A 16,241-nucleotide genomic window follows, 5' to 3' on the forward strand; every position below is an offset into this window, starting at 1 on the left:
GAAAAAGGGAGGGAGGGAAGGAGGGAGGAAGGAAGGAGAGAAAAAGAGAAAGAGAGAGAGAGCAAAAGGAAGGAAGGAAGGAAAGGAGAAAGAAAGGAAGAGAGAAAGAAAAGAAAAAAAGAAAGAAAGAAAAAGGGTCCCAATATTTATGGATTGCCTAATATGCACCTGGCATTTCATACGATTAGGAGCCAACTTTGTGTGTTTCTTCTCACAGTGGCTGTGTACAGTAGGAGCACAGCTGGACGTGTTCTCAAAACTTGGTAACTGTGCCCAGTTTCCCCCAAGTTTATGTCACAACCCCAGTAAGTCAGGAATCACACTGTAATGAACTAACTAGGTCTTAAGTTGCATGATTGATTGATGTGAGATTTCCAAAATAGCATTTTAGCCCTTTTATGTTCAGTAAAAGAATGCAGCAAAATACAAATAAATATGACAACATCTGAGGTAGCAAATCTTCTCCCAATCCCCGTAGAGGCAGGAAGCCTCTAGGGGAAGCTGTCTTGGAGAGTGTCCTTTCCTCCCCTGAGGGACTGGACTCAGAATGGAAATTAGAGATTCTTCTAATGGTCAACCTACTTTGGTGGTTTGCATCCTAGAAAACCCTCCTTTAGGCAGGATCTAATAAGCCCCCTGGGACACCTTGCCCCTTTGGACTCCCCAGTCCACTCCCCGCTTCCATAGCCAGCTCTCTGCAGCATCTTAACACCTGCAGTTGTTACTTGAAATCAGCTGCTTTTTCAAGGTGCTTTCTGCCCAACTCTGCTGCAACACAAGGGACCCAGTCACTGGGGAGAAGCTGAACTCCAGATGTTAATGCCAGGAATTTATTCCTTGTCACACTGGGTCTGCTTCCTTACAGGTCCACCTGAACCATCTGGAGATTTTGGAACTAGGTCAGTGCTGGGGATTCATGAAATCCAAATAATGCCAAGTATTAGGCGACTGTAATGAGTGATGTCGTCTCAGGGGTGCGCTCTGGGGCTGTCTGTATTTCCTAATCGTGTGTCCTGCTGGGGATGAGCACAGAAATCGAAAAAGAGAGTTGCTGTGTCTCTCCTCCCCAGTGGAGGTGGGCATGCACTGCACCTCACAGCACACCCCTTCCAGTGAACTCTCAAGAGCTGCCAGCTAGGTTGAGCCCATCGGAGAATAAAACCTCCTTTTCTGAGGATCTGGTCCCATTTTCAATCAGGAACAGAAGTGAGGGCTCTGCAGCTCCCACAGAAGCCCCCCAAAGCAGGACTCCATCCAACCTTCAGGTGCTTTCCTCTTCTGAGGTCTTGAGTCCAAATGTGGACGCTAATCAGATTGCCTTCTTTTGTTTTACTATCAATTCCTCTTACATATGTTGTAGCATCTGGTCTTTTGATTTTGTATTTTTAATTTAATTTTTATTTTGTATTAGTGTATGGTTGATTTACAATGTTGTGTTAATTTCAGGTGTACAGCAAAGTAGTTCAGTTATACACATATCCATTCTTTTTCAGATTCTTTTCCCATATAGGTTATTACAAAATATTGAGTAGAGTTCCCTGTGCTGTACAGTAGGTCCTTGTTCATTATCTATTTTATATATAGTAGTGTGTATACGTTAATCCCAAACTCCTAACTCTCACTTTTATAGTGCTATTCTTCTTAAGCATAGGTAAGGAAATTCAGTCCTCTATAAATGTGAACTGATGGTTATTCTGCTATGGGGACAGTTTGAGGAAAAGTTAATGCTAACTTTTTGAACATATTCGTCACAAATAGTGTACGTATGTGTAGAATTTGGTTAATTTTGTTCTATACAGTGGTTAAGTAGCTGCATGAAAGCAATAACCTTGTGAACATTGACGCTAGATAAAAAAATAAGAAAAGCCTGTGTGATGGATTTAAGTTAAATATATGGAATCATTTTCACAAACCAAAGAAGATTATACTGGGATGTATTATGAGTGATCTTTCATTTCAGGGGAAAATGACATTAGTTCAGTCCTTGTGTTTATGTCTCATCAACAAAACCACAATATATAATCTATGAAGCCCATACACATCTTATCCATTACCCATAACTTGGAGAACAGTGTCAGACACACAGAAAATACTTTAAATGTTAGACTTTCCCAAACCTGGAATGTACATGAATGTATGTGCGTGTGTGTGGTTGTGATTTTGTGTGTGTGTGTGTGTGTTTGTGTGTGTGTTTGTGTGTGTGTGGTTTTGTATATGTGTGTGTGTGTGTGTGTGTGTGTGTGTGTGGTTGAGGTGGTTGAGGGAAGTGAAGAAAAGGGAAGGAGTTGCTACTTAAAGGATAATCTCTTTAGTTTTTAATAGAATTGTCACAGTTTTCTGTTCTTTTTAATCCCTAATATCTCTTCAACTAATCACTTTCCCAATAAAAACATTGAAAGGTCAGAAGCCAAAACCTGCTTTCCTGATCCTTCAACTGTATATTATCCACAAAATCGCATTGTTGACTTACATTGTAATACTTACAATTCCTGTGTGGCAGGAATATGCTCAGTTTTTTGTCTCAGTTAAATCATTTAACTATTTAACACGTATTATCTCAGTCTTCACAACAACCTCATGAAATAGGTACTATCACTTTTCTCCTTTCAGAAAAGTTAATACTAGGGCTAAGGGGTTAAGAACTATACCCAGCCATACAAGTAGTAAATGTGTGTCTGACCCTTAAGCTTATGCTCTTTAATTACTACTCTGTAGTGCCGTACTATCATACATGAACAATCCAGCAGGCAGAAAATCAGTAAGGATATAGCTAAACAACACCATCCATCAACGGCATATAACAGACACCTATAGACCACTTCATCCAACAGCCAAATACACATTCTTCTCAAGCTCACATGCAACATTCACCAAGATACACCACATTTGGGGCCATAAAACACACCTGAACAAATTTAAAAGAATAAAAACCATACAGTGTCTGTTCTTAGATCATAATGGAATTAAAGTAGAAATCAATAACAGAGAGATAGCTGGAAAATCCCTCCAAATATTTGGAGATTAAACAACATCCTTCTAAATAACACATGGGTCAAGAAAAAAAACTCAAGAGAAATGTTAAAATATTTTGCTCTAGAAAAGAATCAGAGAAGGGTTCTATTGAGTACATTAATTGTAACAAGTATTTCTTATAACTGGAAAGTAAAACATGCAGTACTTAAGTTGAATTGAGGATTTAAAAATAGCTTTCATTTTTAGGAATGCTACGTGACTCATGCCCACAACACTAGAAAAGAGTTTGTGAGCTCATCAGGTCTTAAATTTTACTTCTTGAAACGTAGGCCGCATCTAGTGCTGACAGGTTTGTTCGTGTATAAAGAAATGATTTCAATCTTAGATATTTACTTTGAAACCACAGAGATCATTGATAACGTATTAGTCACAAAATGATTTGCCAATTTTTAAAATGCTAACTTGTACATACATATAAGATGTATCGTTTTATAGCATCAAACGATGCTTGAATGTTGCATTCGGAACTGCAACATATTTAATTCCTTTCTTAGTCTCTCTTTTCACTTCTGCTAGTCCTTTAGCAAATTTAATCCATTTGAGTTCAGGTAAGATGCTTTTAATAACATGTAGAATGAAATAAAATATGAGGGAAAAAAGAAAGAAAATAGAAGTGTCTTTCAAGTGTTCAGTGCTTAAACATTTTGAGATTCTACAGTTGTTATTATCAAACTTCAGTCAGTGTTCTTTTTGGCCTTGGGATGAATGTCCTTAATTGGGTATGATTATGGTCAAGAAGATTTAAGCAAGTCAGAAATTACAGACCCAGTCCAAGAATGGTCCAGACTTTCAGTATTTAGGCATTCACTCATTTATGTGTATTCATTCATTCATTTGTTCACTCAGTAAACATTTGCTAAGTGCCAAAATTACAAACCTAGATACACCTGTTCCTTGTTCACAAGGAGTGGGTTACAATCCAGTCGTCAATATGTCAACTGTTTTTGTAAAGACTCTTAATGTACTTGTTAGGACCTTCTTTCTCTTTTCTCTCCCTTTAGGTTTCCAAAAGATTCATACTTTGTAAGTAGTGTTTCTTTTTCCTTTATCTAATCATTTTGGAAGTTACAGAAGGAAATAAAGGAGGACTGAATAAAGAGATTAAGCATTTTATAAGATGCAGATTCAAACTCATTTTCACAACTAAATATTTTAATGTTTTCCAAATAAATTTAAAAGGTTGTCCTAGCACAGTAGTTTTTTATATACTCCTGAAAAAAAAATAAGCCTTAGTCACATGTTAGGAGTTCATAGTATGGTAGATTCTATTGTGTCTTGGTAATATAATAATTTATTGATAATACTTATTTAAAAAACAGTCATTTGTTGCTTCTAGAGAGGGATCTAGTGGGGATGTCCTTCAGGATTTCAATTAGCTTCTCAGAAAAGCTTTCCTTGGGTTGTATTTCTATGTGATTATCTCTGTCTAGGGCCTGGCCCTCACTTTGTAGATCCAGCTTCAGAAATTTTATTTATTTCTCATCTGTATCATACTATTCAAACTCAAAAAACGAACCATGAATAACCCTGAATGGAATTATTTGTTATAAAAAAAATTGGCAAGAACTTGGCTTACCAGCACATTCCCTCTTTGTCAAAATATCTGCATAAGAAGGTAAATTAATACCTCCCAGTCGATTGGTGAGCATGGAATCGGGGCAGGGGGAGTTAACTGGAGATTTTACCAGCGAGGGTTATTGATCCCTGATCACTCAAGCCATCTGAGCTGTAGACATAGACCTGCCAGGAGGACAGCACTCTCATACCATCAGGCCAGACTCCCCTGGACAGTGCTGAAGACGTGCCGATAACCACTGGCCCCATGGGTGACCCTCTTCCTTATTCCTCAGTCTTACTGTAGACAAGTATCTCACACAAGTGTCACATTTGGATTCCTGAGTCACGATCAGATCCTCCTCCGCCTCTTCCATGAGATCGCATCAAAGCTCCTTGAGTGGAGTTTTTGGATGCACTCAGAACTCTCCAGTTATATGTCTACACAGGTTTTCTTGCTTTCCTCCTCCAGTTCTTCCCATCCATTATGAGTGGATTTTACAAGTTTTGCTTCTCAAAGATCAGTATTGTTTCTCTTATTTCCAAGGTCCTCAGGGAGCATCTCATTAATGTCTCCATTGGTATAATGACAACTGGACCAGGATCTTATCAACAAAAGCACCTTTCCATCCATTAACCCTGGAGAAGCCTTTTCTTTAGTGGCAAGCAGGCACAAATTCAGTAGTTCAGCCCCAGGTTATTTTTGCCTAGCAAAGGTGCTAACTAAATGTTTGCACCAGCAAAGATGCTAGATTTCTACATGGTATTTTGAGGCAGCTGTTATCCAGGACTTAAGGACAAGCCAACTATTGTTTGGTACATCACCAATTCACAGAAGTATCAAATACTGGACCACCAATTTAATGCTATATAAATCTGTAAAATGACAAATTCACTAAATAATCTCTTTACCAAAAAGAAATTAGCTATCTGTAAAGCAGATATCAATTCTTGTGTTGCTGAAGTAGGGCAGAGTTGATTTTTTTAATGAATTGTCATTTCTTGTCTTTCTGAATTTCACAAATGAAACATGATGCAAATGTTAAGCCGTCACACAAATGGCGAGGCCCGCAACACACTGTTGTTCCAGGTATGGCCTTTCCCAGTTAGATTGTGACCTAGACTTTCTCTTTTAATAGGAGTAGAGTAGTAGGGTTACAAGTAGCACATGGGGAACTATGTCTTGAAGTGCTTTCACCTGCATCCACACTCACCACAGCCTTCAAAACGATGTGTGAATGCCTGACTTCAGACTCACACCCCTGCACACAAGTCTAGATTCACAATACATGAACACTGGGCAGCCCCCAAAATCCAATTCCTACAAATTGTAAGGATTGTTATTCAAAAAAGTTATTTGGTAAATCAGTAACTGTGACCCATCAGTACATTAATTGCCAAATGCCCAGTGGTTGGTTTGATTTCATCACTCATGAGAGCTCACATGGAGCATATCCACTGATTCCTTCTTAACAACTTAAACAATCACATTGTCATAAAAGTTTCATTTTATCATTTTCTTCCTCCTGTTATCATGTAAGCTGCTCTAGAGAGCAAAGGTTGATTTCAGCTGCTAAAAGTGACACAGTTGATATTTCTCTTGAGAAACTGGAATTACATCTCTTTTCTAAGACTACTCTAATTCTCATATTTGGACTTCTTCCATTACTGATTACTTCTGCATCCCAGAAATTCTCTTTGTGATGTTGACACGTGCAGCTCCAAGATCATCCCCATTTCATGGTTATTTTATTTCCTCTTTTGATTTGACAGTCTTTCTCCCCATCACAAGTGTCAGTGGCTCTAGGTAACCTATCATTGGTGACCCAGTCCCCTTCCTATAAAACTGGATGTTAGATTAAGTGATTAACTTAATGAAAAACTAGTCATCACCCTAAAATTTTGTCCTTTAAAAATGACTATTTTTATGAAATAATGTCTAGATGTTTTCGATAACTCTGTCCTAAGCAATCCCATTTTATCCTTTTCATAGTGAAATGGGGGAAAATCAGACAGTGGTTACAGAATTCATTCTACTGGGATTTTGTCTTGGCCCAAGGATTCAGATACTTCTCTTTGGGCTCTTCTCCCTGTCCTACACCTTCACCCTGCTGGCGAACGGGGTCATCCTGGGGCTCATCTCACTGGACTCCAGACTGCACTGTACTTCTTCCTCTCACACCTGGCCATCATTGACATAGCCTATGCCTGCAACACGGTGCCCCAGATGCTGGGAGACCTCCTGAGTCCAACCAAGCCCATCTCCTTTGCTGGCTGCATGACACAGACCTTTCTCTTTTTGACTGTTGCTTACACCGAATGTCTTCTCCTGGCGGTAATCTCCTATGAGCAGTATGTGCCCATCTGCCACCCTCTCCAGTATTCTGTCATTGTAAGCTGGAGCCTCTGCATCACCCTGGTGGTGATTTTCTGGGCATGTGGCTCCCTCCTGGCCCTGGTCCATGTGGGTCTCCTCCTGAGACTGCTCTTCTGTAGGCCTCATGAAATCAACCACTTCTTCTGAGAAAGCCTGTCTGTCCTCAAACTGGCGTGTGCTGATACCTGGCTCAACCAAGTTGTCATCTTTGTTGCTTCTGTGTTTGTCTTAGTTGGGCCCCTCTGCTTGGTGCTGGTCTCCTACACATGCATCCTGTTTGCCATCCTCAGAATTCAGTCAGGTGAGGGCCACAGAAAGGCCTTCTCCACCTGCTCCTCCCACCTCTGTGTGGTCGGGCTTTCCTTTGGCAGCGCCATCATCATGTACATGGCCTCCAAATCCAGCCACCCAGCAGAAGATCCTTTTCCTGTTTTATAGTTTTTTCAACCTATGCTGAACCCACTGATCTATAGCCTGAGGAACACAGAGGTCAGGGGTGCCCTGCGGAGAGCACTGTTCAAGGAAAGTCATTTCCAGTTGGAATGACATTTGAATCACAGCCCTCAGTAGTCTACTTGGAGCCTTGGGTACTGAATACCACCTAAGCTCATCACTTTCTTTATGTCTGAGACTAAATGATCCAAGACACTCTGTAAAGCATTCTCTTTTCCTCCCCATAAAATATTTAGGTTTTGCTGCATTCGTTATATTTAGTTCTATCAAACATATTTATTTTTTCATTTAACTGCTTGGTGCATTAAGACTATCTAGAGGTAAAAATTTATTCCATCCACTACTAAGGGGCCCAGAAGGTTAAAATAGACACTCTACCTCTGACTTCATCAGGTGTGTGCAGTAATAGCAGAATGGCAGGCATTACTGATGTAGCCACATCAATAACAATTTTTTAAAATACTGTAGCTACAGGTAGAGACCCAGAATCCATTATTAACTTTGTCCATTTTTACCCCACATTCGGATGTTTCCTCTCAATTGTAAATCCTCTTACAAATAGTAAATGTACCTAAATGCCTACTTAGGCTTAGGGGAAATTGATTTTGTTGATTAAATCCTATCATCTGTCTTACAATTTCTGAGATCAGAGAGTGAGTTCACACACATTCAGCTGGCATCCCAGGGAACTGCCCAACAAAATCCACTGTCCAGTCTGCCCTGGGCTTTTGATGGCCACTTGTTTCCAAACTCTTTTCATCTTCTCAAGAAAAATATCTATGATTCTCTCTGAATAAACATACACTCTTCACTTAGGAGGAGTTAGCAAGTGCTACAGCCCACCTTTCAATCACTGGGTATGAACAGAAAGCCCTAAGCAGAGGCAACTGAATGGAAAAAGGGGTGTTAATAATAATAATAGTTAATAGTACTATTAATTACTCTGTGCTACCCATTGCACATTGATAGCTAGTTTACAGAGATCACCACATTTCATCATCATAACAAATCCATTTCTCATTATCATCCCATTTTATAGATGCCAATATTAAGCAGATGGCAAATGTGAGACTCATACCCCAACAATCTGACTCCCAAGCCTTTTCTACTTAACAGGACAATGTAGTACCTCACTATCAATGTTATTAAATTAAAAATAAGGCTAACCTATCCCAACATAAGATATGTTAGGAGAGTGTGGGTTCCTTCTCAATCTAATATATGCCACAGTGAGGCTGGGAGAGCCAGATATTACGTATTGAAGGCTTCTGGTCCTGGTCAGTGAGTCCTGTGGGCATGGTCGCTAAAGATGTTCAGAGTTTTGGAGCAGCACAGAGAGGGTGGGAATGGAGGCTGTTCTCACTGAAATTAGAGGTTTGGTTTAGACCTGAGCATGGTGTTAAGACCCAGAACTAGGACATCTCTGTTTTCACATATATCACTCACGTGTTCATACACATACATGTGCACACATATTTACTGAGTACTCACTATGGTGGGGCACTATTCTAAGCATCTTATAAGTATTAGCTTTTCAAATCTTTGTAACAGCCCTATGAGAAAAAACAAGCACAAAGAGATTAAGTAACTTAACCAAAGCCTCATAGGTAATAAGTACCTAGTCCAGGATCAAATAAAGGCAATCTAATTACCAAGACACAACCAATATATAAAAATCAAAAAGATTGTGATGTTTCAGGAGAAGGAAGAGGAGAGAAGAAAACACTTTCAGTGTCCAGCCAAAGATAGGCCTTGAGCTCCATATAGAAATAGTACTTAAATTTGCTGAAGAAAGCAGTTTCACTTTATAGTGGCGTGAAAATGAGAGTGAGGTAGCAAGAAAGGGCTGTGACTCCAAGGGTCAGGGATGGAGGAAGAGCCTGTCAACTAGCAGGACAGCGAAACTGAAAACAGTGCAAGAAAGGGTCTTGCGTGGGGATCTTGGAAGATCCCACGTGCCACAGAGGAACTAAGCCCATGCACCACAACTACTGAGCCCATGTGCTACGACTACTGAAGCCCGCGTGCTACAACTACTGAAGCCCGCGTGCCTAGAGCCGGTGCTCCACAACAAGAGAAGCCACCACAATGAGAAGCCCGCACACCGCAATGAAGAGTAGCCCACATTCGCCACAACTAGAGAAAGCCCGTGTGCAGCAACGAAGACCCAACCCAGCCAAAAATAAATACATAAATTTATAAAAAACAAAAAACAAAAAACCCTGGCAAGAGGGTGGAGACAGTTATGGGTAGAAGCTCCCAGAAATGATAGGAACGGGAATCCATGTGTGGCAGCAGGTTCACTTGCTGCCTGATATTGGCACCTGTAGCATCTTTGGCATGTGGACAAGGGATTGCCAACCACAGACCTGTAGGATTGTTGTTTACCATTTACTGTGAATGTAGAGTATCATTGTTAAATATGGGTTGTTGCGAGGGGGCAAAAACAAATGAAAGGAGAATTGGAATGCTGTCCCACTGGGTGAAAATGTAGCTATGTTTTCCCAACCAGCAGGGAAGTGTCTTATACTTCCTGCTTTCTTGACAAACTTTGAAGAGCTTTGACTCATTTTGGTCTTTTTTTAACCTGTGCTTCTCTTTGTTTGTTTCTAATTTTTGAAATCATGTTGGGTCAAAAGAAGAGGTGGATCCTTGAGCACAGCATGATTCAGTCAACAGAGTGCTGGCTTAGATTTGGAATACCTGGGTTCCCATCCCAATTCCCCCACTAAATCACTATATGACCTTAGAAAGTTGTTTAACTCCTCTGGCCTACAGTTTCCTCATCTATAAAATGAGAAGTTGAACTAGACAATCTTTAAGGTTCTTTCTTAATTTTCTAATGTTCTGTCTGTTGGTTTCCTCACATTTCACTGGAATTTGGATTTTCACTTTTTCCAAAGGAATATAGAATAAGTTCCAGGCAGAGAAAATGAAATGGATTCTTAAAATAATCGAATATCTTGGTCTTTAAACATGGTAGGAACACAAGAGTACCAGCTGAATTAATAAATGAATTGAATATTTTAGTGCTCCAGGAAATAGGAATTCCATAAGGCTGGCTGAAACATAAGGTGAAATGCCCACTCTAAGAAAAGTTAAGTTTTATTAGCCTTCTTGGAGCTTGTTAAGAGTAACTTCACTGGGGTAAGTTCTAGGACCTGGAATAAAACTTAAACATCTAATTCTGTATCTCTACTGCCCACATTATAAATAATAATTTACTATCTAATATTTATTGAGCACCTAAGTTTCAGGCATTGTGGTGAGATACGTGCATTATTATCTTGTCTAAGCTTCATGACAATTCTATGAGTCTAGTACCTTTACTGAAGTCATTTTTAAAAAGAAGAAATGGAGGCATAGAGATGATAAGAAATTTCCTGTGGTTACAGGAAAGTGTATGACACAACCTAGGTTCTAATCCAGGTCAGCCTGACACCAAAGACCACAACCATAATCACTAAGCATACTTCCTCTCTGTAGCCAGGACTTCTGGAAATTTTTCTGCCTATAGCTAAGTAAGACTCAAAAAAATCAGCCTGAATATTCTGAAAATCCATTTTAAGAAAAAGATAAAAATATAGCTAACAGAGTTTCAATAGATGTATAATGAAAAAAATAGTCATACAAAAAACAGTTTTTTAACTGAGCAAAAATTCCTAGATATAGTAGAGACAAATGAGCCCCACACAGTAGAACAAGTAAAAGCCACAAATGAACATGATGAGAGATGGACAGACTCTCTAGTGATAAGAGAAATTAATTTTAAAGCATGAGATACCATTTTTTGCCCCTCAAGTGGACAAAAATAAAAAGATTGATACTTTCTAGCATGGCTGAGCATGTGGGCAAATAGGAATTTCCTCACAGTCTTGGTGGAAATATAAATTGATTTCATGGTTATTTGGGAATATCTCTTCCAAAATTAAAACGTGCATACCTTTGATGCAGCAATTCCAATTCTAGGAACACATCCTATAGAAATATTCACATATATATGTAAAAAATATGTATGTGTAAATTTATTTTAAATTGAAACATTTGCAATAGCAAAATGTCACAAATAACCTAATATCCTTCAATAGTGGGGTTGTTAAATAAAACATTATAAATCTGTATTCTGGAATATTCTGCAACTATTATAATAAACAAGTTTTATCTATGTAATATTTGGAAGATTCTAGTTAGTGAGGAAAAAAAAAGTCATATTGATATAGTACTTTCTCATTCCTATAGAGAAAAACCTATGTGTGTGTGTGTGTGCATGTGTTTGTATGTGTGTGCAGACATATATTAAGGTACAGGAAAATATTCAAAATGATAAACATTAAAGGCTTAAGAAGATGGCTCTCAAAATGGAAAGTATACTGCAAAAAACAATACTGCATTTTTAGAAAATTTTAAAGTAAACAAGGGTCAGTACTGCCATTTAAAAAAGGAAAAGAAAAAGTTCATTTAGGTTACCTTATTCTGATCTCCTCTTGACTTTCTGGCTCTTAAATACATATCAGCACACATTTGCTCACACATTATAGTTAAACCCAGGACAAAATAATCAAAGATTAATATCATTTAGGATTTTGTTAGACTGTTTTAAATTGTACCAAGGTATTTTTTTCAACATAATACAATTTTTTTTTCTTGTTCAGAGAAGGAGTTCCCAACCAGTAAGCAATTAGCCATCAACTGGTGATTCAGAGACCCAGGGTCCTCACACCTTGTGGATCTGTCACCATGCCCATGTGGTTCCCAAGGTTGTCATGTGTGTTGGAAGGAGGAAAAGCATGGAGGCTTTAGTGGGCCTGGCCTAAAACTGATTGGCACTTCTGCTGACATCTCATTGGCTAACACTTGGTCACATGGTCATACAAAACCACAAGGAAATCTGGGATATGTGGCCTATATATGTTATTTCCCAGGAATAATAGGAAACAGTTTTGTTAAACATCTAGCAGTCTCTGCCACAAGTAATCAGAGTCTCTGAGTTCCCTAGCTCTCTGGCTTTTCAGGACAACAGTGAAACTCGAGAGAATTGGTGGTACTAAGGGATGGAATAGAGAGACCTGAGCCCCCTCCCAGATCCTCAGCAGGAGCACTCCCATTGATAAATACGATGGATTTGTGTTCAATTTTATGTGAAATACAATCCAAATAAAGCTTCAAGACAAATCCTCTAGGCCCCACTACAGCAGAGATATTCTGAACTGCTGACACTCCCCAGATCCCTTCCTGAGGGACCCAGCCAGTGTCAGCCCTGATCATCAAATCTCTAGATAGGAGGGGATCCCAGGGACCTGAGTTCAGGTATGTCATGATCAGTCTTTTTGCTTTGGTTTGCTTCCCCATCTGTAAAATGATGATAAGATGCCACCCACCCTATCTGTTCCAAAGGGGTGCTGGGAGTTTCAAAATGGTAATATACATGTCAACAATTTTTAAGCTGAAAAGTAGTGAACATTATTTTTAGTACTACAGCATAGAGATTCATCATTTCTCTTCTCTCACCGTCTTTCTTTACTCCTCCCCTACTTTCTCTATGTATATTTTACCTGACTCCTTGTAAAACAGATAGAGGATTTGGAACGTGCTCTCTTTAACTAAAACCCACTACAGTTCAGTTCTAAGGAAGGCAGATATTAGGGAAGAGCCAAAGAAGACTGTCTGAACAAAAGTTATAACTGGGCAAAGGGTTAGATTTGGGGTAACCTGTTAGACAGGTATGTGATCCTTTCTTCCCAGAAAGTAGAATGTAATAGGAGATTGGACAGCTGATACTTTAAGGTGGTGGAGAGGGTAAAAAGGCTGGATTTCCAGTTATCCAAAATGATATTCCCATGTTGTTTGTATTGAACTGGAAGAGCAGAAAGGAAGTAGTGGCTGAAGTCGGTAAAGAGTCAAGATGGTAAGTGATTGAATCTTCCGGTGTGCAGCAGACATCCAGCGCTCCATGCCTGGGTTATCTGACCCTTCTCCATCAGATCTAGCAGAACAAATTGTTATTGTGTGTGCAATGGGAATCTTTCTGTGGGCTGCAGCAATGTCACTGATAGAGTATTACTGACCTCATGGGCTATTTGTCCTTTTGTGAAGTCAATGCCTACCCAGTATGATTTTAGAGGCACCCTAGGCTTACAATTATCTCTTCCTCTTGCCTTCAGATACTCAGAATTTCTTTAGCAGAACCATCCTTTGTTTCACAGTCATAAATAAGCATGCAGATGCACATATTCATGCTAGGTTGTGAATAGTAGGTACTAGGGGACCTGTTTTGATAAGACTTACAGTCCTAGATACCTAACAAGGCTGGCACTCCTCCTGCCAATTTCACCTATTTTAATCCTTTCCTCTTCTGAAACCGGTGGCCACCGAAGATTTTTAGCTACCATCTAAGTCTCTGAAACCCTCCAGGAGACAAGAAAACGGCAAAAACAATACCAAGTAAGATAAACACACACTAAGTTCCACCAGTGGGGGCTGATTGAGTAAAGGGCAGTACCTCTGTGCAGTGGAATGTCATGAAGTTAGCAACAAACAAACAAAAAACAATATGGATGTTCTTCTATATCTTACGTAGAAAGTTCCCGAGTTACATTGAGAAAAGCAAGTATAACGGAAGGAGGTGTGGATAATCTATATCTGTATGTGCTCATATGTACGTAAAATAATTCTGGAGGGATACATAAGAAACCAAAGAGAGAGGCTGGAAACTGGGATGGTGATGAGAAGCAACAGCATAACTAGGCTGAAGCTTATAAAACTTTGGGCAGCTTCTTTAAGGAAAAGAATGTGAATTTATGACTATAAAGTTAGTTCTGGCCTTGGAAGCGGCCCTTGGTAGGGGCTCTGAAGCTTAAGCTTCACCAACACTGTGGTAAATATACCTCTTGGGACAAGCAGGAGAAAGAGAATGTGAATGAAAACTTTTGAATGTTAGACGTTTGAGCCATTTTTAACTACTAAAAATCTAATTCAACGAAACAATCTATATTCCCAGGGATTTTTTTTTAGTGGACCCAATAAAATTTCTAGAAAATGATTCTGTAAGTTCCTGGAAGGTATGAATTTTTCCCTGAGCTCCCCATTACAGTGTTTTAGCTCCTTAAATATAAAGGACCTCCTTTTCCCAACTCCTCTGAAAAGAGCCATGACAGCCAGTGTTTCTTCCTTTATTTTCCTTTATTTTCATTGGGGATTTAGAGTTGCTTTGCTACTTCAAAGAAGACGGGATCCCTTGGGACATGGTTAAAACCCAAACCTGAGGACACAGAGCCTAAAAGAAATAATCCTAAAGTGAGAGAATATTGGATCCTAAGTGTACGGGATTTTTCTGAAAATAAGAAAGCTGTCACTGATTGAGAGCTGCTAACTCAGCCATCAAGATTTAGAATCTATGAGAAACCTTTTGTTACTTGTAAATTGTGTGTTCCAAGCATGATTTAGAGCCAAGAACGCATTTCAAGATTGATTTTTGCAAAGACGACTACTCTTTTCAGAACAAAAAGGCTTGTGACCTAAAGCATTTAATTCCACAAGATGGTGCTATAGCTTCTGCCAAGCAGAAAACTCACATTTCCTTCAGAAACTAGAAATCCAAAATACGCTTTGACTGGGGACCAAATTTGTGGATGAATCTTTCAAAGAAGCACTTTGTGCAAAAACGTTCTGGTGGAGGTTGAGGTGGGCCATGAGGGTGAAGGTCATTTCAGGTGATAATGGTTCCACCGCCTACACACATCCCCGAGTTGATGTCTCAAGGCTTCATGGTCACCTTGCTGCCCACTCCTTCTCCAAAATGTTGCTCTTACCACTGTCAGGCATGTGTCAGGAATGGAACCTGGCTATTAAGGAGTGGCGCAGAGCGTCAGCCGTCATGGGAATGTATCGCCCACACCCGCCCACACTTTCTACCCAGGGGCAGCTCAAGACTCACCTCTTCAGGGGACCCTTTCCTTTCCGCTTTAATCACACTTTCCTTTCCCTTTCCCTGGCATTGATGTTTACCTCTCTTTAGGCTGATCAGAGCCTGCTTTAGAATATTATCATTTGCATCTACATTTTCCAAATTCTTCAGGGACAGAGTCCATGTCAGCATTGCCATTGCATATCCCACAGCAATGAGCACCCTACCTTGAGTTTACGCAGTCACGGTGTCACGAACACAGACGACCTGAAGGAAGCGCTCAGCACCCTTGGCAGCCTGAGCAATCAAGACGATGTTAACCCCACGTGGCCACTACCTAGGAGCTAGGGGTCTGACAGACAGACAGACAGACATTTATTTATTTATTTATTTATTTATTTATTTATTTATTTATTTTTGGCTGTGTTGGGTCTTCGTTGCTGTGCGAGGGCTTTCTCCAGTTGCGGCAAGTGGGGACCACTCTTCATCGCGGTGCACGGGCCTCTCACTATCGCGGCCTCTCTTGTTGCGGAGCACAGGCTCCAGACGCGCAGGCTCAGTAGCTGTGGCGCACGGGCTTAGCTGCTCCGCGGCATGTGGGATCTTCCCAGACCAGGGCTCGAACCCGTGTCCCCTGCATTGGCAGGCGGATTCTCAACCACTGTGCCACCAGGGAAGCCCGGGGTCTGATCATTTAAATCACAACCTCTCTGGAGCTCTTTGCACATCAAAAAAGGATAGGTTTGAACTGTCCTCCTAACTCTTTTAAATATTTTGCTTCTATGTCTTTAACGGCTCCAGTATCCCTGTTTTGAGGGAGCCACGGAAGCAGGAATATTTGTATCGTAAGGAACTAGAACGATGTTTCTGCTGAAGTGAATGGCATCTCTCTCTCTCTCTGTTCATCTTTATTCTTGTCTC

The 16,241-nt window shown here is 40.0% G+C and overlaps 1 protein-coding gene across 1 annotated transcript; it reads left to right on the forward strand.

Moving 5' to 3' along the window:
- Nucleotides 1-71: 71 nt before the first annotated feature.
- Nucleotides 72-8,671, forward strand: OR2A1 (olfactory receptor family 2 subfamily A member 1). The gene is given in 5 exon segments (XM_082400496.1): nucleotides 72-6,747; nucleotides 6,750-7,108; nucleotides 7,112-7,353; nucleotides 7,355-7,401; nucleotides 7,404-8,671. Coding segments are annotated over 5 exon segments (918 nt in total). The 5' UTR covers nucleotides 72-6,584; the 3' UTR covers nucleotides 7,511-8,671.
- The last annotated feature ends 7,570 nt before the right edge of the window (nucleotides 8,672-16,241 follow it).

Source organism: Balaenoptera borealis, assembly GCF_965194805.1.
Source record: "Balaenoptera borealis genome assembly, chromosome: 7".
Taxonomy (NCBI): domain Eukaryota; kingdom Metazoa; phylum Chordata; class Mammalia; order Artiodactyla; family Balaenopteridae; genus Balaenoptera; species Balaenoptera borealis.